The 24,139-nt window shown below is 39.7% G+C and overlaps 1 protein-coding gene across 1 annotated transcript in view; it reads right to left on the bottom strand.

The window, feature by feature from the left end:
- Positions 1-2,331: 2,331 nt before the first annotated feature.
- LOC139696938 (atrophin-1-like) overlaps positions 2,332-24,139 on the bottom strand; it is an 826,129-nt gene continuing 804,321 nt past the window's right edge. The window contains exons 3-5 of the mRNA XM_071595833.1: positions 14,650-14,838; positions 12,906-13,542; positions 2,332-9,335 (exon numbers count right to left, since the gene is read on the bottom strand). Of these exons, the coding sequence (XP_071451934.1) occupies positions 8,482-9,335; positions 12,906-13,542; positions 14,650-14,838 (1,680 nt within the window). The 3' untranslated portion in view covers positions 2,332-8,481. The remainder of the gene's footprint in view (positions 9,336-12,905; positions 13,543-14,649; positions 14,839-24,139) is intronic.

Raw genomic sequence — 24,139 nt, 5'->3', positions numbered from 1 at the left:
TCGATACAAATTATGTTTACTTATACAGAAAGATTCAGTTGCCTTATTAAATTTAACAATATCCATAGCACAATGCCATATGTAAATTTTCACGAAATAAATTTAATTTATCAGCCATGGTTTCGACAGCTAGTATCATTATTAAGAACTATGATGATGAAAACACTGTTGAAATCATTATCAGCGAATTTAAATTGTGGTATTTTACTATGGATAGGTTTAAGTACCGAGAAAAAAAAATTCAAACTAACAATGGGAAACAAGTGAATACTGATGAAGATAAAATCTGCATAAAATAATTGATATTTTGCCAACCAACCTCTTTTTCATTGGAAGTCTTCAGCACTGAAGAATGACTTTCAAAATGCTTGTAAATTTTTCCAGATATTTCGGTTTTTATGTACAGCAGACATCCTAGCATCCAATAATACTGGATCTTCCTTACAAGTTATCCAGTCTTGGGTTCTTCAGAGGATTGATCACAGAGATTAGATGTGCATCGGATGTGTTCTTGAAATTCTGTTTCCTCTATAAAGCGAGATTTGGGACCCAAAATTCAATGCAAAAATATGAATGTGATAGGATATTATCATTAAACATACTTCATAATTTTCCCTTTCTTCTAAAATGAAATAATATGACTAAACAGACATTCTTTTTATATTTATTTACCTAATTGGCTAAAATTACACTTATTTTGACTGTGTTGGCTGTCATCCCCTTGCCTGGCCAAGGGTTTGGCAGTGATTGGAGACCATTGGTCATCTAGTGTGTTCATGAATGTCCATAACCTTAAATTTGGCAGTTAGACCCATATTCCTGAGGCCTGCTTCCCTTGATTTCTCTGAAATTGGTTGATTTCCTCTGCCCTGAAAGTAGAATCAAATCCTACTCATCTCAGAGGTTTGACTGTCTGCTGCTGAAAGGTCATCTTTTGCCAATCTACTTTTTCTTTCTAAAGGCATCTTTCCTTTCTTCTCTGAGTTTTTACTTAAAAATTAAAGTATGCGCATTTATGAGTTCTCAAATTTAAAAAATAAATGCCATTAACAATCAAATCATACCATGCTTGTTTATCATTTCACTTACTTGAAAGTATATTATTATAAAAATATATCTAATTTGCAAATTGCTTTATATTTTAGCATAGGAGACAACTTCCAAGAGATAACTCAAAACTAAAATATATAATTTATTAATAAACCAGTGTAATCATCACAGTGAGAGTTCAAATAAGCAATGATTGTTTGATTAACAAGTAGGCATATTCATGCTTTTATTTACATAGATAGGAATATCAGTTTGATATATGTATATATATATATATATATATATATATATATATATATATATATATATATATATATATATATATATATATAAAACCATAAACACAGTAATCAACCCGAAGGTCGGTTTGGTAAGTGATTGTAGAGTTTACCAAGTAATAAGCCCGACGGCATTTGAAATTCACACATAAGGGTATGGGGGGCCAGTTCCTTTCCGCTTCCCTTAAATGAAGAGGGGGACATTGGAGAGAATCGAAATTTAAACTATTATATGTGCACTAGAATCCATCCTTGACCTAAAACACTGAAATGATGCAGCCATTTTCCCTATCTAACCTTGATCTCAAAGACCAAGCTATCAAAATAAGAGGGTGTATAAGCCGTGTTTGCATCCACTGCTACTAAAGGCATGTGCATCACTGCTGTTCATAATTTCACAAAATTCTCAAACAGAAAAGTAAGATTAATATCAAAATATGCATTACAGAAAAAAAATATATATATATGTGATTAACAATCAATCAAGAGAGCAATATAATATTTGGATGACACAACAGAACACTAAAATATAAATATGACACATGTAAAAGGAGACTCACATGTCAGTAAGTTCAAGCTTTCGGCCTTATTTAGGTCAGACTAGAGCTAGACCTTCTCCAGGTCACTGATATGAACATGTTTTCTATTTATACTTTTGTGTTCTATTGTGCCATCCATATTTTATCTATATAAAGTCAAGGCAATGAAATTGAAAGGAAGATCTTTAAGAATAATGGAAAAAATAAGCACTCATTGATTCCATGAGAAAATATTGATGCTAGAATTATACAGAGAAGGAATTACTCGACACAATTCCTCCCATGTCATTTGAAAATTAAAATTTTCAAGTTGTGTAACTCTTCTAAAATGCTAGTTACATTTCTCAATCCATCGATGCAAATACATTTGGAAGGCGATGCCACAAGGTCAAGGAAATAAGGAAAAGGTTTTCTGCCAACCAAAAAATAATAAACAGATAAATGATAACAATCAGGGCATTTTATTTTTTGTTTAAATGACCCTTTGATGTTGCATTCAAACATCATACCTACAGTTTGTTTTCCATAGTCCATCACATTTCATTTGGATTGTTTATAATGATGAATAATTATTACATTACAGAATGGTCTTTTTTGTCACATAAAAACACCAAGGTCTGTCTATGAATGTATTTGTGTATTTAGTAATGATTTTATTTTGCGATGCTAGTCTTGTGTGCAAGGTGTAAAGCGCAGGAATATCCTAGTTGGCGATGGGAAGGACACACTTGGAACTCATCAGGGACAACTTCAGAGTGAGTCACAGATATCCACACACAAATCCTTCAATCACCACTTTCTCTCTCCTTCAAAAAATGATCCTTCATTTCATCTTTGCTTCCAAAAAATGAAGAAAAAATATAGTACATCACTTCTTCGAGCTAAGTTCAAATGGATGGAACCAACAATAAAACAGTCAATAACTGTGACTCCAACCTTGATTTAACCTCTGTATGACCTTAGGAGGGTAAGAAAGGGGCATTTTAAAAAACTCTTTATTACAGATCACCTACAGTCCAATGCACAGTTGTTGCAAGCTTAGTTTAGTTCAGCTTCAAAAGCAGTTTCCAATCCATCTTGATCACACAATGAGCACTTGCAAATGGAGCTGTAGAGTCATTAAGGCAGAGGTGGGAAAAGGAAGGATATTGTTATGTAGTCCACATTTGCAGCTTTTTTTATGGCCTTTGAAAACTTGCCCCATGAGCTCACTTACCAATTTGTTAATATCCATAAATAAGTCGAGAATACTATGCTCCAACCAATAGTAAATGTTTGAACAGCAAAGGTGGCACTGATAAGCTTTGATATAATATGCATGTATTTTGTGAGAAAAAATGATCAGAAACATTTATGGTTGTGATACTTTCCATATATCTGAAAATATTACTAAAATTCTGACACAATGAAGCAGTACTGACCAGGGCATCAACAGGCACCAATGAGACACCAGAAATAGGGTTGCTATAAAACAATCACACTCCCATTCCCTTTTGACCAACAGCTTACTTATCTATACATTGTCGGTAAAGGAAATCTTTTCCAATACATTTTTCACAGCTTTCCAATTAAAGCATATCACATATTCAAAAGATTTTCCACATTAAATGGCAAATCACTTGATTTTGTTGGAATAATGATATATAATATACCTATAATGGACATGAAAATTAAACAAATTGAAAACAATGAATGGCATAATGGATACACAAATGAACATTTTGATTGAATGCATGTTTTACTACCATAAGGATGAAATCATTCAATTAGAGCTCTTCATTTGAGAATGCAGGCAAAACCTTATAATATTTGCAAACTAATGAACTTTTAAAAAGAAATTTCAAAGCTTCCACTATGATTATTTGGAAACATTTTCTTCAAAAGCAGTGATGAATCAGTTGCATCAAAAACGCTGCATTTATTAGCAATGAATGTATGAATTTGTGCTCCATGTTTCTCAGACATTATTACATCATTCCTAACAAAATGAGATATTTTTTAAAAACTGATATAGGTATTCTATGAAGGATATGGATTAACATAATGGTGCATATCCAGTTTCCTTTACTTGAGTAATTTTTCAAGCAACTCCTATTGAATAATGGTGATTGCAATTAGTTAGGACTTGCATAAAAATGTTAACGTTTTGATTTGAATGCATTAATTTTGAATTCCAGTTAATAGTTTGAACCATTTATCATTAGCATGGCAAGGACATGGAATATCATAGATACCTACTTAAATGATGATCATTTTTAATGGTGCAGGGTGTTTAAAGTATTGAGTAAATGACTCATCACTCCTTCAAAGAAAATTGATGATAACACAGTGACGATGCATGCAAAAATAATTCAATGGGCCAGCAAAATCATATGACAAAGTTTGCATGAATTAATAAAAGTGACCAATAATCACATAGCCATTGATCAGGTCCTGGAAATTCAGTCCAGAGTTTTCAGAGACCTATTGGAATACATAAGTAGTGCACTGCCAAGCCTCAGCTAATTTCTGCTATACCCATTCCAACACAATCATCTAAATTGCCCATTGATAAAGATATCCATCCACTCACAAGGAAGCAATCAGTCTCATATTTAAGTGAAAATGCAGGAAGCTGTGTTTATGTAATGACAAACATTTCAAAAATGAAACAAATAACAACAAATTGTAACATAAGATTTACAACAAATATCAAGCCAGGTATGGAGTTAATTACAGTTTCTACTGAACTCATTGGTATCTTTGTCCAGCCATTACTCATATATTAAAAGTGGCCATGTCTTCAAAGGGCAAGTATAACTTACTCTGAATCACTTTTCTGTGAGAGCATATGTCATTTGGGTTGCAGATGGATAGAACTTGGACAAGGTAACGGAGCAATTGCATAAAGATGAAAGGAATCACTTAAGTATCACATGTGTCTTAACCATGCCAGAGCATTCTTGTTCTCACTGACAAAACTGGGTAAAGGGGGACAGAAAGAAGTAAAGACTTACAGCAGACACAAATATTTGGAATAACTAAACAAAATATTAGAGCGGATAGATGGTGAACACGGATGATTTTTCTTTCATTGCATCATACAAGTCATTCTGCATACATGCACATCTCCAATGGGGCCTCACAAATTGCTGAACATAGTTTTTACTTTTGTGTTTTCAATAACAATTGAGATTACAGTTAACATTTGGTACTATTTAAAGATTTGTTTCAAGGTCCATTTGGTTAATTGGCTCAAGTGAGGTTTTACTTGGCATATAAAATGATAATATTTCAAAGTCATATTTATACATGAAGTATCCACTCTCTTTGAAAGTTGTAACAAAAAGTATGCTCTAAGAGAATAAGGCAGCCAGCAGAGAAAAAGAATGGTGCAATTCTCAGCAAAATGCAGAATGCCGTATCACAAGGCAAGAGCATATCTTCCAAACACAAGGAAACCCAGTGATTGGATTATGTAGACTATCTGAATACATCCCTAAAAATCACCCTCAAATCCCAAAACCTTTTTCATCAACAATTGTTATTCATTCCATTTTATATGCAATAGATTTGTCAATGAAACTCAACATTCCAGTGTGTAAGTATTTCTCTTCTTTGGAGAGCTTGTTGAATCTCATCCAATCTAACACTCTTCAAACCAAACATTTTTTTCCAGGTTAAGGGGATCTGAGGGGAGAATAACCTCGTGTAACATGGGTAGCTTAGCAGGGGCACATTGAACTTGATAAAAACGTTGCTTCACTAAGGTAGGCAGTGTTGGCAGAAGAGAATTAACCGTGTTTTGGGATGTAAAGAAGAGGGGGATTTAGCCAGTGGGCCCAATTATAAAAAATTACCATGGCACTTTTCAATGCACAAATCTTTTTGCTTAATGAATTGCCCATACATACATACACACCAACACACAAAAACCACACATCAACAACACAGCCATACTTTTGATGCACCTCAGTCTTAGTTCAGCAAAACCTTCACCACCATCACAAAGCCCAGTTATTACTCAATGTGGCAACTTCTCATCATGCCAGTTCCATGGCTTTGAAATGCATTTGTCACTATTTTATGGACCACATGATAAGCATAGCATCTTGTAAAAAACCTCTATAGTAAAGGATCTTCCATATCCAACATCCTGAGAATCTCCCCATGTGATTTACCCAATGTCTCGTGTCTTGCTATAAAAACTATGAAATTAAGTGAATCATAGGAAACAAATCATAAGAGAACTAAGGAACCTATGACGGAAATTTTTGAGGATACAGGGAATAATGACTAAAAATACATGTCCAACTTATGTGCCTACTCATTCATAACTTATTTATTTGATAATTTATTCTGAATAAATAACAGAAAAATGTTAACTGTAGGTTCCATTAGACTGCTCAGTTGAGCTTAGGAGTGGAAAAAGGTAGAATGGGTAAAATCTGAGTACGAATGCAATTTCCTTTAGGATTTCGAAAAAATTTATCATTAGGAATTTCTTCAATAGTTCAATTTAACCTGAATTAATAATTTTTAGCCCAATGGTTCCAATGATCTTGAAGATAAAGACTTTTTAAACTACCAATGCCAATCATCAACCATAATCCACCATGGCAATTATCAAAGCTTCCTATTTTCTTTTGAGATCAAGATGTAAGACTATTAACCTATTACATATAAAGGTCCCAAATGTTCCAGATTTGCAAAAAATCTTTATACTCCTTCCAATGGCATCCACTCATTGATTTCTTCTGTTGCAGTGATATTTTGGCTGGGGCTAACCACCTTTCCGAAACACCTGACAATGTTATGCACATTTCTTGCACTGCTCACACTAGGGAGAATGCTTTCTGATAATGCCTACATGCAAAAAATCCAATCGCCCATGACCAGTAATATTCATCCACCCATTAAAGACTCCTCAACACAACCAGGCATACATGCACACCCACAGTTACAAACTCAAGTACACACACACTCACAACCAATTACACACATGTACTCTCTCTCTCTCAGATGCAAACACACACACACACGCACGCACGCACACCTTAATAATTGGATAACATTGACACAATCTTATTTAGTTGAAGTGAACACATTAGTTCTTAGTTAAACAATATACATATTATCACAAAGTAATGAATTCCAGTTCGTGTTTCTCACAATAAACCATACAAGACTTTTGCAGCTTAAGGGCAGTACGATACTTGTAGCCATTGTGCCACACTTTTATTCATTTGTTTTTCCTCTCTTCCTCCTACATACTGGTGTGAATGATGGAGACACAATTTTGTTCTTCCCCGAAGAAACCTTCCTGTTGTGCACACACCGCATCGACCACAGTTGCTTTCCCATCCTACCGCTTCAGAAAGTCTTCAAATTGATACCCCCTCGGCTACTATTTATTTTCTGTTTAACAGTCTTTATCTCTGAACCACAGTCTTTTACATGCGAAGAGAGAGAGAGAGAGAGGGATGGCTTCATCATGATTCTATGAATCACACTCCTTGATTCTCAACCTCCACATCTTTCACTATAATATTTGATTTATCTTGTACCTTCACTGCTGGCTTCTTGTTTCGGGCCAACCCAATCATGCTTGGAAAGGACTCTCATATCTTTATTATATGATCCACATCTCCCTGAATACCAAATGCAAGAATAGCACAAGCATTGGCTCTTAAAGGTACAAGCAGTCTGCATCTCTCACTCCTCACTAAGCAAAGTAAAACCACCCGTTCATCCACCTTCATCTGTTTCCATTAGGACAGGGATAACGAGGAATAGGTTGATGAATGAGTCTTTATTAGCAGAGTGAATATGAAAATCCTTCAATAGTCAATTCATGAAATATCACAAAGGAAGCATAAATTACAGTGAAAAAGAGATTAAAAAGGAGGGGATTTATCCTTCTGATGGAGCACCAGAAGTGTGAAAAATGTTTATGTACATCATAGTGTTAATTGAGATGAAGATTTGAAATGACAACCCTGACTTAGTCATGATAAACCTTCCAAGACTTGCACAAAGAGTCGAGGAATAGGTAAAAACATGCCATATTGTTGTTTCGATAATGAATACTCAGTATTAAAACTATTCTCACTGGACTGGTTAAACTAGATATTCCAATATTGTCTAACTTGAAAACTCAAAAAGAAAATTTGGCCTTTTTTTTCAAGTGATACCCATAGACTGCAGAATTATGCACGACTCTTGGAAATTTGGCTCCAAAACATTTGCATCATATTCACTCAGCAGAAACATTTACTCATTCCTCATCATTAGAGAATATTTGCACCAGAGACAGAAAAACAGACTTTCAGTGAGAGCAACTGTCATTGGTTGGAGAAGCCTTGGAAAAGCACTTGTGCCAAACATGCAACCTTGCAATACTTTGTAAGGCCTAGAGATACAGTTACTCACAGGATAGCTAGTCTGGGAAAGTGTGAAACATTTCTCACATAGCATCTCCACACCATAAAGTAATAACAAGGTTGCCAAAGGAACACAAGGTACTCAATGATTAATTCCTAGGGGAGGAGAGTGATGTAGAACTGTTTCATCAACAAGCTGAGGATTGCGTAAGGGGGATGAAAGGGTGGTGGGAAAAAATCAACAGTGAAAGACTAAAAATTGTTCACCCTTGTGAGGGAAGACAATTGTTCGTGTGGGGCAGGATTTTGTGGGTCAGGGGTCACACCTGAAGAGCCTTCAGTGGCAACAGTCATGCCACCCACTGTCCCACTCCTCTCCACTTTACCGACACACGTGGAAACATTAGTGTCAGCCGCTGATTGAGAAAGCACTGTACTATCCCATGAGTTCACAGCACTTGTTGAAGTGACACCGGCATCCTTTGCAACCTCTACCAACTCCCTACAGCCACTGCTGTCCCACCTTGGATCACTTACTCGCAAGACAGAGGAAGCCACCGTCGGCTGAAGGTGAGGGACGGAACCGTCCACCATCGCACCACTGACGTCCTGAATATGGTGGCCATCTGGCTCTTCACTCCCATCAACGGTGCACAGAACCCCTCCTCGGTCCGACCCCATGCATGGCACCATTCTCAATCCAGCCAACAGACCACCACTCCCAGTGGATCCACTTGACCCCACCCCTGATTGACCTTTGGGAGATGTCGAGAACTCGCACAGCTGGTGGCTGCGTGAGGGACAGACGGAGGGGGTGATGGGCACCTCCGACTGCTGCTGCTGCTCACTTGGCTGGGGGGCTTGGGCCCTAGCTGCTGGGAGTGTTGGGGGTGCTGCTGTCGTGGGGACGAGAATCACGGGAGGGTTGAGTGTGGGGGAGGGTAGTGGGGAAACACAGATGCGGGAATGCGTGCTTGCAAGGGGCCCTCGAGGGTGCGAGGTTGGCTGGTGGTACTGTCGAGGAGGTGACTGCGGATGCATCTGCAATGTGGGCACAATTGGATGGACCTGCCCAAGCCGACTGCCGCTCAGCTGGGGTGGCGGAGCTGCAAGGAGAACTTTATGAGTGGGCATAATTCAAAAGATAGCGAAACAGCAAACACTTGAAAGGGTGCATGCTGTTTTTGCAGGAGATTGCCATTTTGATGGGCCAATCCCTTCCAATATCATCCCAGTATTTGAAACAGGAAGCACTAGATATGTCATGCTTCATACCCTGCCTGGCACTAGACTCTACATAATAATAGATTAATTCAAAATGTTGAAGAATCCTTGGTTACCTTTCTCAAAATATGCACCTGGTTTATGGTATCATGTACGTTCTATTTTCGAAGCCACTTTTGCTTTCAATTTGACTTTCTTAATTATGAGTATTCAATCCAAGTCACAATTAAACGCAGGACATAGCATGCATTTTGACTCAATCTCATTATTTGGTCACAAATAAGTAGACGTAATACCAAATCATCATTCCAACCTTATTTATTTATTCACTGTGTGTGAAAGGATAATTGCATTGGAATAAAAACTGTTATTGGTTGGCCTGAGTGGTTGAGTTTTTTTTCTTTAAAAATTCCCCTTATTATTATTAAAACTCACATGCGCAGATAGACAATGTCAGATGGCACACAAGTCCCAAGCATTACAATCAAACTTGCCTTGGAAAAATAAAATGCCATCTCAAATCCAATCAATATCACAAAAGATAATAAATAAAATCAGTCAAAAAAAATACGCTTAAAGGGCACTTATGATATCTTCCTTCCCCATACTTTATAAAAAGAATTCTGGGTAAGTAAATTCTTACTTTGCTGGGAGTTTTCACTGAACACAGTTTCGCTTTGAATTTCATTAAGCGTTATTACTCTACCATATTTTCATACAATTTTCCAAGAAATATTCCAATACATAAAATAGAGAAGTCATGAGCAGGCTAGCAGTAAAGAATGCATTGTATTTCAGAGTAATTAGAAATTTACATCACATGCTGAAATGCAGTTACTAAAAAGATGAGTGAGCACTATGAATGTTAAAATTGACATTACTAGTCAATTTAATTATTTAATTACTTATAATATACATTGTTTTGAAGGAAATTTTTCTAAAAAACAAATAATATTTCCCTTTATCAAGAGAGAATTATCACCACTCACAATTTGGAAGAGAAGCTTGCTGGTGTTGAGTGACAGTAGTGATGGAGGTATGGAGAAGAAAAGCCCATTAAATTGATTTTTACATTCATTTATAAATACAACATAAAAGACTTCAGAGTAGATTTATAAGAGCATTTTGAGGTATTCCTAAGCCCTAACAACTTGTTGCTAAGTGATCATTTCTTTCAAGTGAGTTCCCACTTCTTTCCCTCTTTCTTCCGAACAAGAGGTGAAGTAAGTAATGCTGAACTCAACATCTGCCTTCCTTACGCACTGGAACATACACTACCAGTATTCACTTTTTCATTGCATAACCCATGAATGCCCATGCACATTACATGCATATCCTCAGTCTCTCTGATTCCTACAGCGAAGAAATATTTCCATAATAGGTATTGGGGATGTAGTCAAAGGAGAAAGAATGGAGTCAATTTAAAAATAACAAAGACAGAGATAAGTTTTCAATTTTGATAAAATGTAATTTATAACTTAATTTATAATTAATTTTTATGATATTTATTATTATTAATGGGGGGATCGAGATGGTGCGGGGGCTAACGTACTGGCTTCCCACCCTGAGGGCGCGGGTTCAAATCCCGGCGGTGTTGAATATTTTTCAGAGGTATCTCGATCCCTACTTGAGGTGCTTTGTGGAGGGCACTTTGAGTGAGTACGCCGTCCGTCGGATGGGACGTTAAGCCGCGGACCCCTTGGCGCCTTTCGTAAAGAGTAGGCTAATGCCGACGCCGGGTTTCTCTCCCCCCTTCATCCTTTCCTGTCCTTCCCCTATGGCGCAAATGACCTTAGCTGTCGGTCGCCTCCCCTCAAAACTACTACTACTACTTATTATTAATGGGATTAATATGTTTCAAAAACCTTTCGCATAAAATTTAATCAGCAAATCCACCTTAAACTTCACCAAAGAACAGATTTCTAATACTGACGGTGCCAAATATTTCAGTATTTTCAGGTTAAGTGATGAGGAAATAAAAATTTATTGACACTGTGTCAGCTATATGTGTCAAAAATAAAGACACTGGACATGATAGCCATGCCTGCATGTAAATTCCTGAAAGGCTGTGGACTGTAAAAATGCCTCATGTGCATATATTGTGTTTTCTTACCATTAACTGTAACTCAATAGGCTAATTGCTAAGGTGAAAGACCTACAGGGGGCCCTGGATAGCTTCAATGAAGCAACAGGACCAATATTGGAGAGAAATTTAATTTGCATAATAACATTACAGTTCTAAAATATAAAAAATCTTAAAAATTAGTAAAAATTTTACGAAAATTATTACATAGTTTTTCAAAAACTTCACCCCAATTAGAATATAATTAACTCAGCTACACAGAAATGAATTTCAAAACAATGGTATTCTGGAATCACCAGAATTTTAAATCTATGGACACTGGGTTAATATCTACTCAAACACCCTGCACACTTGAAGTGTTAGAGGAGTATGCTGTATCACCGAGAAACCAAATTTTAATTGATAAACTCAATATACGCCAATCAAAAGACTATTTTCACACCCATGACTAAGGTATTTAACTGAAAAATAGCAATAACAATTCTTCCACACTTAGACCAAAATGTCTTCAGGAAAGAAGCACAATATTAAAATGAGTTGAATATTTTCTATACAAAGAAGTAAATGAGTGAAATGTGAATATGAATAGCTTCAGAGATAAAATTTTTGAACTTAGGTTTACTATGACTAAACTGAATTGGTAACACTGGGTAACTGGTTAATCATAGTTGTGCAGATTTATCAGTGAGTTGAGTAATATTTCAATAGCACTAGTCTTGTGGGCTCAGCGATTTTATAATGAGTAAGAAGCAATATATTCCCTAAGAACCTATACATTCCCTTTTCATTCACCTGATAGTTTTAATTTCATTGACATTTATTCCAGCATATTCCAATTTATCCCCTTTACGATATTCTTTCAATACCTGGTTACAAGGTAAATACTTTTCAAAAACATCTGAGAATTTTGTTACTCATGGTCTACTTTGGTCATATTATTATTTGAGAATCACGTTGCAATTAGGCGATTTTCCAGGTGGCAACGGTCAGCAAGAAAAGCAAAATATTTCATTCCTTAATTTTATCTGAGCCACACACAAGAATATTGGACAAACCCACATACGAACCTGGCAGTCAGGTTCCTGCGAGACTGTGTCACTAAGATAAGCATACATGATCGGGCATGGCCATTCACTCCTTAAACTAAGTACTGCATTAAAAATATCATAGCCTCTGCCTAATAGCAATTTGGCTTATCAAAGGTAATTCCTTGATGCATACTCCTTTCAAAAAAGTAATCCAGCAAAATGATACTTTTCGTAAAAATGATGCTTCTAATTATAGCAGCATATTTTTATTCTTTTTGACCATTAGAATTTTGGAGAACCTAAAAAAACAGCTTCATTCTAGTAAGTCGAAAAACACTTACACATACGGACGGGCGATGAGGTGGCAACAGGGGTGCACGACGGTGCCGTAGGTGGAAGCGGTACACTGATGGGCGGAGGCTGTGGAGGAGGCGGCGGGACTTGGGGTTGACAGTGGTACGGCAAGGCACCCATCTTGTTTACTCCCCCACCCCCAGTGGGGTGGGCCGCCTTGGCAGCACCCTGGGCGACGAGATGCCCTGCAGACCTTCCTGGCACAGCCGTTGATGAGGACGACGACACCTTATGGCACTGGTGTTGCTGCTGCTGCTGTTGGTGGTGGTGGTGATGGGTCGACGACGTTCCCCTCGCTCCCTTGCCCCCGGAGGAACTCCGATGGCTCCGCTCCGACAGCGTCGCCGAGTCCTTTTTGGCCAGGGCCGCTGCGGCGGCCATTGACGAGCCCGTCTTCTCGCACGTTGGGTTGTTGGACGTGCTCAAGCTGTGACAGCGCACGAAGCCGCCCACGTAACTCCCCATGGACGCCGTGGTGCCGCTCCAGTCGCCGCAGCCGCTGTTGGCACCCATGCCACCCAAGATGCCTGAGGCCGAGTTGGATCGGTAGGGCGGCGGGGACTCGCCGTCGAAGATGGTTCGGTTCGGAGGAGCCCGGACGCACTTCTGGTAGATTTCGCTCTCCTTTTTGGTTGAAAGAGGGGGAGGAAAAGGTAAGCGTTAGCGTCTGCTGTTTTGGTTTTTGAAGTCTTTTGGATGGTCCTCTCCAGATTTAGGGATAAAATATAGTACAAGTAGGTTTTTAAATGAGTCAGGTAAAAAATTCACTGGAATAAAATTTATTTCGGTTTAATGAAATCAGAGAACCTCTCGAGTCACTGCTGAAATTAACTTATCAAACATATTTTTAAAAAACTAAGAATACTGATAAAAAAAGAATGTCATTGTCTCAGGGAAAAATGAATCAAAACGGAAGATAGTAAAATGTTGTGCCTTCTGCTGCTTACTTCAAAACATTAAGATGGAAATAAAAAACTTAAACATTGGTCTCCACATTGTATCTAATTAATTTCTGGAGAGAGATTATCTAATTTCTCTATGACTTTTCCGGTTGAAACGACAGCCTTGCCTTTCCAGGATTTTTTGCTACATCACCGCCTTGGCAGATACGAAGATTCAGTAGTATTGTCGGTTAAGCCACCCCTAAAAATTTACTCGGTGGATCTTCTAACCCAGACATTTCAACGATTATTGGAATAGCTTAATTCAGGGAATTAATTATAAAATCTTTTTTTGATTTATCAGCTTCAGATAAAATACCTAGAGAATTCAATATGTTCCGTCGTAAAAGCAGCAGTCAATGTGGGAAGTGTGTGGCAATATTTTCCCACTAATATCATTGATATGTTCATTGCTATCAACCAGACCGAAAGGGGGGTTAGGTGAAGGAAACAATTTATATTTGGGCTAAATATTTCATTTTCATATAAACTCGTAATGAAAGAGGATAAGATGTTCCGATTTGTACACCCATCCAATGGGAATAGTAGTGTTTACCACAAGATTAACGCGATACAAAGGCGGAAGAGAAATTTCTGCTCAAAAGTTAAGCCCAGTTTGCGAAACGAAATTGAGCTCTCCGTATCATAAGCATCGAGGTTTAAGGCTAATTATTTTCCCTCGCGAAAATAATTGATTTTCCATCTTTTCAATAAATAACTGATCTGCGCTAGTTCAACTTGTGCATTTTCATACGCGACCGTTACTAACTCATGGCATCAATCTACTCACCTGGTCGCTGTCCCGGAGATGAAGGCGACTCGCCGCCCCGTACGGCGTCTCTTCGCCGTCCGGCAGTGGAATCGAAGGCGGGAGTCCCAACTCGAGGTCCTTCCGAACGGACTGGAGGCGAACTTGGCGATCTCTCTGGGCGGCCACGTCCTGCCTCAGACGTTCCATCGTGGACTCCATCTGCAGCATCTGGAGGGAGAGGCAAAAGAGTTCCGGCATCAAGCTTAGTCACGAAAGCAGAGAAAACGGCGTTGTTTCTTCAAGCACAAGACAGAATAAACTTAGAAAAACAATGAAAAACCATCCCTCACACCCTAGGATGCGGAATCGACCGTTACTCAGTAGTTAAGAGCTCACTCTCTGTAAGATGGTGATGGCGATTTAAGCGGTTCAAACTACCTTACAGGCAGTTATCTTACCCAGCCTGAGAGATATTTTTCGTCCAAGGTTTAAATCAGCCTTAATTTGTTCATATCTGAGCGAATTTATCGAATTTCACCTCTTGTTAATGACCTGATATCAGTAGAATAATGTTTTAATAAACAACCATGTTTCAGCGAGATATCGTCATAAAACCCATCGGGAGACTCTTCTCAAAGATCCTCGTGCATATCAAATTCCTGGTGGTTTCGTTTACTCATTCAAATCTTATAGCGAAAGCAATCAGTTAAACAATACAGACAATTCGCAGGATGTGATTCAGAATGCTTCATGCAGAATTTCTAGACTGCTTTTTGGTTAACTGACTGATGCCTTGGACACATAGTGATCGTAGCACTTATAAATACCACTATCGCGGGAAATGGGTACGAACCAATTAATAAGTGCGAACAGAGTATTAATAATGGAAACACGAGCAAATGGTAATTCCACGGTGGACTTATTAAACAAGGCTCGGAGTTGGAATTCATTTATGTCATTCCTAAGGCGTAAGTGTTTCGGTGGTGGTACGTTTTAGTGTTGATATGCTTAGTACCAGAAAGTTGGTTTCAGATCAATGCATGATGTAAACATGTATTTCACTATTTAAAACTCATTTTCCACGACATACTTATTAAACATCACGTGCGAACGAATGCTCTTGAAAGAGGAACAGAGAACGAAAGGAATTAGTAATGCCGGAATTCTAAAAAAAAAATCGGCCGAATCGATCGATTCTTGGAACCGATCAATGTGACAAAAATAATCTATAATTGAAATCGATATTTTATAAAAACTCAAATTGGAAATCGCCGTGCATCAAGAATATGATCGAAAGTGGCAGAATAACTGTTTATATTGCGAAATGTTATTTTAACTGTGTTTCCCTGTGGACTAGATGCTTTTTCACGTGTTTCATGCGGTTTTCGCACTGAATCTATTTTAATTATATCTTTCATAAAAAGACCAGTTAAGCTCTTTAGACTTGATTTCAGCATGAAAAGGCAAAGATTGAAATTATTAGGTCATTTCATGTAGCGTAAGTAAACGCCAGGAAATTAGAAAATATATCAGGAAACAAGACATTTTCAAAACGTAAAAATAAAATGCAACACAGAGAACATAAACAGATCCTCCGAACATTTACATCAGGAGCAATCTGGAAGCACAACAAACTCGAAGAGAAAATGGAAATAAGTAACTAAACTAAACATTTGCTCCGTTATAAATAATAAATGTGGGACCCTGACCGGGAAGATTTAGACACATGCCAGATGCTTGCTTCCCGCCATATGTGAAAAAATAAACTGGATATGTGCAAAGACATGCATGCATTTAAGTACCTGTGCGTTTGTGTGTAAATAAATCAATAACTAAATATACATATATACACACACAAAAACCCTATATCAAAAAAAACCCTATCACCAATCGACCGTGGATAAAAATATGTTCCAAAATGTCACGCACGCGAAAATAACTCGAGCCGCCGACTTCCCCTCCAACTCTCCCTGCACAATTCCCCCATCGGTCTTGCCGTTCCAATCCCACTCCCAAAACTCTGCGTTACCGCGCGGCAAGACGACCGTGCGCACTCGTAATATTATGCGCAAGGGTGTAAGAGACATTCAAGGTCGGCAAACGGCAGGTCAGTGATCCTTTTTGGAACAGAGGAGGGGGTTGGAGAGGTTTAGGGGAGCTAGAAGGGGGGGGGGGGGCAGAGATAAAGATCATCGGGCAATGGTTAGGGAAAGGGGGGATTGCGTGATATTGGGATGCAGAGGGGGGGAAGAGGTGTCGTGCGGGTGGGTGGGTCCCGCGCAGGAGGACGCCTGGAATCCGCGGGTAGGTATACTCGTATACGTGGACGAAGCTTCGGCTGAACGGTAGTCAACGGAGACCCAACAGGTGGCCCGTGGAAGGGTCGAGAAACTGAATGAATTAATTGTTAGTGTTAGCCATTAGCCGAAAGCTGAGAATTGAGTAAAAAATCCACGACCAGGACACGAGGACTGATTCTAAGGATAACGTGGGTATTTATTCACGTTTCGAATTCCCATTACATATTTCAAAATTAAGAAATGGAAAATAGAAGTTTTACCTAAACAATTGCGTCGAATAGAGCCAAACACCCGAGCGGTGGCTTACAGGGTGCACAAATGATAAAAAAAATCCTTGACAGTTCACAAAACGGAAAGTGCTTTAATACGAGAGAACATTTCACAACACACTCGTAGAACATTTTTACAGCCAAAGTTTAATTTTGAAAGGTTTCTACGGCTATGGAGTCATCATGAAGGCATAAGTGCCCGAACAGTTGATTCTTAGGTCGGTTTACATCAGAATAAAACTGAGGAAATAACAAATATTTTCCTAATTATATCGATTCGATGTCGAATAAACTCAAATGGCTAGTTTTGCTGGAGAAAAAGTGGCTTACTTTAAATACACCCATACATTCCTGGTGTTAAAAGAAACTCACCACGATTCACCTCAATCCGTGCTTCTAACACAATATAAGGAAGGCCGTGCCAGGTAGGGGGGGCTTCAATCGTCATCGATAGCTAATACTTTGAAAAAGCCTCAATCCTACATACTTGAGTTAAGAACAATCATCTGATTTTAGCGGTTAGGAGTTTAACTTGAACTACAAATTCAGAGAGTGCGCTAGGCAGAGTTGGTGCCATTTAAACGAATACGCAAAAAAATCATGCCACATTTCCTTCAAAAGAAAAAAAAGAATTGCATTAATTACAAATTCGTCTTGTAAGTAGAATATGGGCAAACTCAACATCTATCTCTTATCCTGGGTCGAGAAAAATGGACACAGCTCGCTACGCATGTTAATTTGCCAGATACGAAAGCAGTCAATCGGAGTCGATCACTTCATCAGAGTCAATATAATAACGCGCCCTAAGAAGTTTGCTACATCCAAGAAGAGTTTCGAGCTCCCGATGACTGGACCAGCGTTGACCGAAGGGTCACGAATGCTGGTCGGCTTAGACGGTCGCTCAGCTTCACTGCATTGATCATTGAATAAATATTCAAGATGGATGTTAACTGGATATTATTTGGTGGATAATTTATTGTGTCCTACATCTCGCCCTTCTTCCTCGAGAGGTTGCTGACCTCAGAGCTATCCTTTAGACATGGAAAATTCTCCGTTTCGTACGGTTTGCTCAGTCAGACATACTTGTACACATAATTTCGGGCAACATTGTCTTCACGAGACAATTTTTTGCGGCCGAAATTACACAGACGGCGCGGCGCGCCTCTCGGCAAGGGACGAGGCCGGAAACTCCCCTCCCCTCCCAAGAGGGCGTGAGCTTTGGTTCCAGAGAATGGTGGGATGAAGAACCTCAATTCGAACGAATTATTGGAGGATGATCTATCTACCCAATAGCCTCAATATTAATTCTCCACATCCAGGTTTTTCTGCCCGAAAGAAGTTTTTTCGGGGGTTTCCATGTCCCCTTCCCATTTTCGCTTCTTGAGAATCGCTAGCCAAACAGCACTGAAGTCTTACTAAGACAGGCATACAGGCAGTGGTGGACTTTTCATCCGCTTTCCAATAGCTACTTCGGTGCCCCACAAAGAACACTTATGCTATGTCCGTCAGATGGGAGGTTCATGGACTCCCTGGCTCCCCGGCGCGCCTCTCGGCAAGGGACGAGGCCGGAAACTCCCCTCCCCTCCCAAGAGGGCGTGAGCTTTGGTTCCAGAGAATGGTGGGATGAAGAACCTCAATTCGAACGAATTATTGGAGGATGATCTATCTACCCAATAGCCTCAATATTAATTCTCCACATCCAGGTTTTTCTGCCCGAAAGAAGTTTTTTCGGGGGTTTCCATGTCCCCTTCCCATTTTCGCTTCTTGAGAATCGCTAGCCAAACAGCACTGAAGTCTTACTAAGACAGGCATACAGGCAGTGGTGGACTTTTCATCCGCTTTCCAATAGCTACTTCGGTGCCCCACAAAGAACACTTATGCTATGTCCGTCAGATGGGAGGTTCATGGACTCCCTGGCTCCTTCGGTCGGGAGTAGGCTAAAACCAACGCCGGTATTCTCATCAACCTTCCCCAGCTCCGTGAGATCCTAAACTAAAACTAGTTACATCCACCATCTCTAGTCCCACAAATGACTCCATGCTCCGTGCTGATTGCCTCCCCTAATGACTATGACTTATATTACAAAGATTATCCTAACTCCAGCCTAGCCTAAATAAACTATTTTCTCGTTAAAAAGAGTGAATAGGACCCAATCGTTACCTAGAATATCATATCACCATCGTCTTCCAATAGGCTTGTCCGCTTTCGAATAATTTATATGGGCTAAGCACAGTTATTCTTTGCAGAGAAAAGAAAAGGCCATACAAGGATACTGGCAAATATGGAGAAGGGGACGAGAAAGTACGACCTCCGGATAAACAAGATTAAAACTAAGTTAATAATTTGCATTTGAAGTAGGAAAGATAACCTTCAAATAAGAACAAGGAAAGAGACGCTAAAATAAGTGAAAGGGTTTTGCTATTTATGCAGCAACATTACTAGTTCTGAAAGAAGCATGCGGTATAAACGAGGTAAGCAGAATAAGAATGGCATAGAAGGATGTCTATCAGAAGAAGCGCTTAGTATTACGGCAAATAGCACTAGATTACACATTAGGAAGCAATTCGTTCTGAGTTAGATATTGAGTCTACTTTTCGACGGATTTGAGATTTGGACTATAAGAGTAGGAGATAAAAGAGGATTGGAGACGATGTAAATGGGGGGCTACGAAAGAATGCTTAACATAAATTTGATAGATAGCGTAAAAAATGAAGAAGTACCACGAAAAGTGAGTGGAAAGAAAGGCCTAAAAGAAATTTGAAGGGAAGGAAATTAATTGGACATATCCTGAGGGAATGACAGGTCACCGAGGATTATAATCGAAAGAAATATGGAGAGGAACAATTAAAAAGGAAAACATATGATTAATTATGAGAAAGAACGATGGAAAATATCGATGCGCTGACCTAAGACGGAATGAATAGATTGGCAGGGAAGTTTCTTATGAACTTGTTTATCCCACGAACTTTTCAAAATTTCGCGGGAGAATTAAAACATTGTTTTCGAGTATAGGGAGAGTTGGAAAACCTAACTTTCAACCAATAAAGAGATCTCACTCTTAAAACTCCACACAGCGCATGCGATCTAACGGAGACCATTCCGCGGGAACGCTCCTTCCGCCACAACAACAACGCGGGGTGAGAAACGGTTACGCGACGGGGCGGGAGATACGTAAAATGATTCGCGCTTTCCTAAGTCCAAAAAAACCATTGCATACAACCTCAACTTTTCACAACGCCCCGGCCATCTTTATTCTCAGGCTGAAGAATCCCTCCCCCTTATGCAGAGGACCTGACTGATTAGAGAGTCATTGGACTTCCCTACAGACACCGCGCCATCCATAAATGACGTCACGATGTTTTGGGACGTTTAAAACGTCCACCTTCTAAAAAATGTCACACTCCATCATCCGTAAGCGAATAAACTCCCCCTAAAATGACCTCTAGTTGCCCTATTCTCATTTTTTCAATGATTTTTCTGCAGAATCTTTGCCTTAGCGTGATGCTGGGAGGATGACGATCGTACATTGCCCTCTACCCAGTTGAGAAAAAAACTTTCCACAGACAAAATTAGCGAAGCAGGGTGGGAAAGAAAAAACTGCGATCCCTTCCGCAACAATTCTGATTTTCATGCTCGGTGAGAAGTAAAATCTTCAACTCCTGCTACAGTTAAAGAGGAATGGCAGTGGTTTCTTTGGTACAGTCTCATTTATCGTGACGTCACATAGAGCTAAACTTCCCCCCTCGTCGCGCTCGGAAAAATTTCCATCTCACTCCGGCGTGGGGGTGACGTCACTTGTGGACGGCGCCATATCTCCCTCCTTCCCCTTGTTCCGTTTTTCTCCTCCTCTCGGAACCTCCGGCCACCCCCTCAACTCTCTCGCGAAGGGAAAAGCCCCCCTCCTCCACAACCCCTTCCGCGGGGCTCACCACCCCCCACCTCATACCCAAAAAATCTACCCCCTCTTCTCGACACCAAACTCCCCCAACCCACCCCTACTCCCCGCTCTTGCGCCTCAACGGCTCCCTCCCCACTTCTCCTCCACCCGACCTCTCCATCGTATGTACCCCACACCCACCCAATACTCCCACCACCACTCTTCACTCGAAAACCTCCGAGTACGGCCTTGGTCCAAGCCCGGGCAAGATCAAAGCGACGTTGCCAGACGTACTACTTCACCCCTCCTGATCACACGCGGCCTCTGGCAAGAGTTTTTGGGGAGGATCAAGAAGAGGAGGGAGGAGAGAGGTAGAGAAACAACCTGCAAAGAGGATGGTGAGGAGGAAAGGATTGGGAGAGAAAGAGGACTTGGGAGGGACACGGTGCAATGGGCAAGGTGGAGGAAAGGAGTGAATCCCAAATAATTTCACGAAAAATAACAGCTCCTCCGGCTGGTCGAGATCGCCGAGCACCCCGGCCGGTCCAAAACGATTTCTTCCTTCCATGAGTACGTACTTCGTATTGATAAGCACTCCACCCACGGGGTCGGAGCCAGGCCGATGGTCACGCCCAGGCTTAAGCCCATGCATGGCACATGACCCACGGGCTCAGCTCTTGCGGTTAGGAGCACCGGCCGTCGGATTCCGTGCGCTCCGTTCTCGGTCGCATCACGCATGTGCGTTCAAGACGGAATTTACTCCTGGAGTTACTGAATTCCCGCCTGCTTTGCCTCCGAGCCGATTTCGTGCGATGAGACTATCATGGCGAAGCAAATATATATTTTCATTTTCCCTTCCGCACTCTTTCCATTTATACTGCCAAGATGAAATTTGTACGGAGACAGACGAGCTTAATCTAATCTACAACGACCTTGGCACAGAGGTGCAGCATAAAATTGTGAATACATTCTCTAGTAATTTTATTTTACAGAATCCGTGAATTCACAGGCGCCAATTGATAAAAACGCCACCAAAATTGGCTTCTCTAGGTAAAATAATAGCAAATAAGGCAAAAGCATGATGTTTTCTAAAATACACTCTTTTCCACTGCAGAGATCGCCCGCCAACGAACTCCTTCCCTCACAATATTTTTTTCTCATAGAGAGTAAAAAAACCGTGTTTTATTTATCCATTGACAGATGCTGCATACATTTTAATTCCATTGCATTTAACATTAATTGAAGAGTATTGAGCCTAGATGAATTTTTTTCAGAGTTCAACACAGCGGAGAACAGGAATTAAATCGTAAATTTAACTTGAGTAATAATCCTGGGCAACTTGATTCAAATAAAGACGTACGAAGGTCGAGTAAGTAAAACTGCGTCAGTAAAAACGTTAACTTTTCAAGAAAAGTAGTCCGAGTTCATTGAGCACGAGAAAGAATTTGTTGAATTTGAAAAGACTCCAGAGTTTCTGCAGTAATATCTTCATGATTTTTCCGAGTTTCCAACAGTTCCACTCAGATTCGAATTTCAGCGAGGCCAGCTCATCTAAGTTGAAACATGAAAATCAATATTCTAACTTCGAACTATAAGGCAGTTACATCACACAAGCTTGGTGTGATGTGATTGTTATGCAACATGAGCGGGGACTGGCTCCGTTGTACTTGGCGACACTATTCAAGGGCTTTGCAATGATCAAATTATTGCTAAAGTATTTCGAGGATTTTCCTCACAAAATATAACAATTTCGAAGCATTTCAGAGAACTTCTCTACTGCCCCAGATTTTTTTAAGCGTTGAATTTATACAACGCTTGAAATTTTAATTCAAATGTTTAATTTTGTTAGAGAAGGCCACTTAAGAAGACCTGAATTTCTCGAGGATTCCTGCTTTGATTGAGGTTTTTCATATCTTTCAGGCAGCTATCAATCATTTACATTCCAGATCAACATCGTAGAAAAGAATTGACCGGGTGCATTCCTCAAATATATCATGAATGCATAAGATATGTACCACTCATTACGCAAATATTTCCCATGATTACAAAACACAACTGAAACGTTTTCTGTTAATTTAGTTGCTGCTTTGCCATTTGAAATTCTCCGAGCGTCAGACGGCAGGAAGAAAACGGTCGTTGAGATTATTTGGCGACCGAGGGTTTTTGATTGCCGAGCCAATAAGCAACGCTGTTCGGAAGTTTCGCTTAGGAACGAGAGGCACTGAAGAAAGTATTCGCTGGGAGGAAGGGCTGAGACAGGCATATATGTCTACGCCCACTCATTCAACCCGAAACTACGAAGACTTGTTGCACCTTTCCATTAATTCGTCTTTTGGAATAGCCAATTCATTTAAGAGCCGCATGTCTTCTTAAAGCAACAAGTTATGCTACAGAAAAAACGCCAGTTTGGTGCAGTCGTTCATCATAAAGCAATGCCCCACTCTGGGATCTGAAATGTCAAACGCATTTCTTGGAACGAGCGAATTAAAAAAATATTTCAAATGAAAACAAGACATATTCAAAAATATTTTTACTTATCATTATACTTACGATGCAAACTAATGTTTTCACTATTCATAGTCGAGACCGAGTTCTAATTCTTTCAAAATAGCACGGCGTCCCACCAAATCGGGTCTCAATCCCGTTACCTTCAGGTCAGCGGCCTACCGGACTAAATGGGACGGCCATGTCCTCGTAATCAAATGCGGAGACATGAAAAACAGCGGAAACCACGCAATAAACATTTAAGCGTGGACATGAAGTAATTTAAACGGAACATTAAAAGTAGCCATTGTCACTAATCAAAAAGAAGTGACCTTGTAAGATAAGCGTGCACTCCTAACTGTATCGTACGACACTAATAAATTTAAAACCACGGTGATTTTCCATTGTCAAGCTTTATGGAATCGTACACCCGTGTTATTTGCGAAAACGGCATTTTAGTAAGCTATCTTTTCCTTTTGAACGGCACGTGTTGTTATGGAAAGACTAAGCGAATTGAAGGCAAAGCTAAATGCAGGTACACATGCGAGCAATTGACATGAATCTTACGACTCGGGAACACACGATGTGAGTCACACGAT

This window comes from Hetaerina americana, unplaced genomic scaffold (assembly GCF_022747635.1).
Source record: "Hetaerina americana unplaced genomic scaffold, ioHetAmer1.1.p SCAF_7, whole genome shotgun sequence".
Lineage (NCBI taxonomy): Eukaryota > Metazoa > Arthropoda > Insecta > Odonata > Calopterygidae > Hetaerina > Hetaerina americana.
Note: the sequence above shows the minus strand (reverse complement) of the source record. Positions and strands in the feature narration are given on the sequence as shown.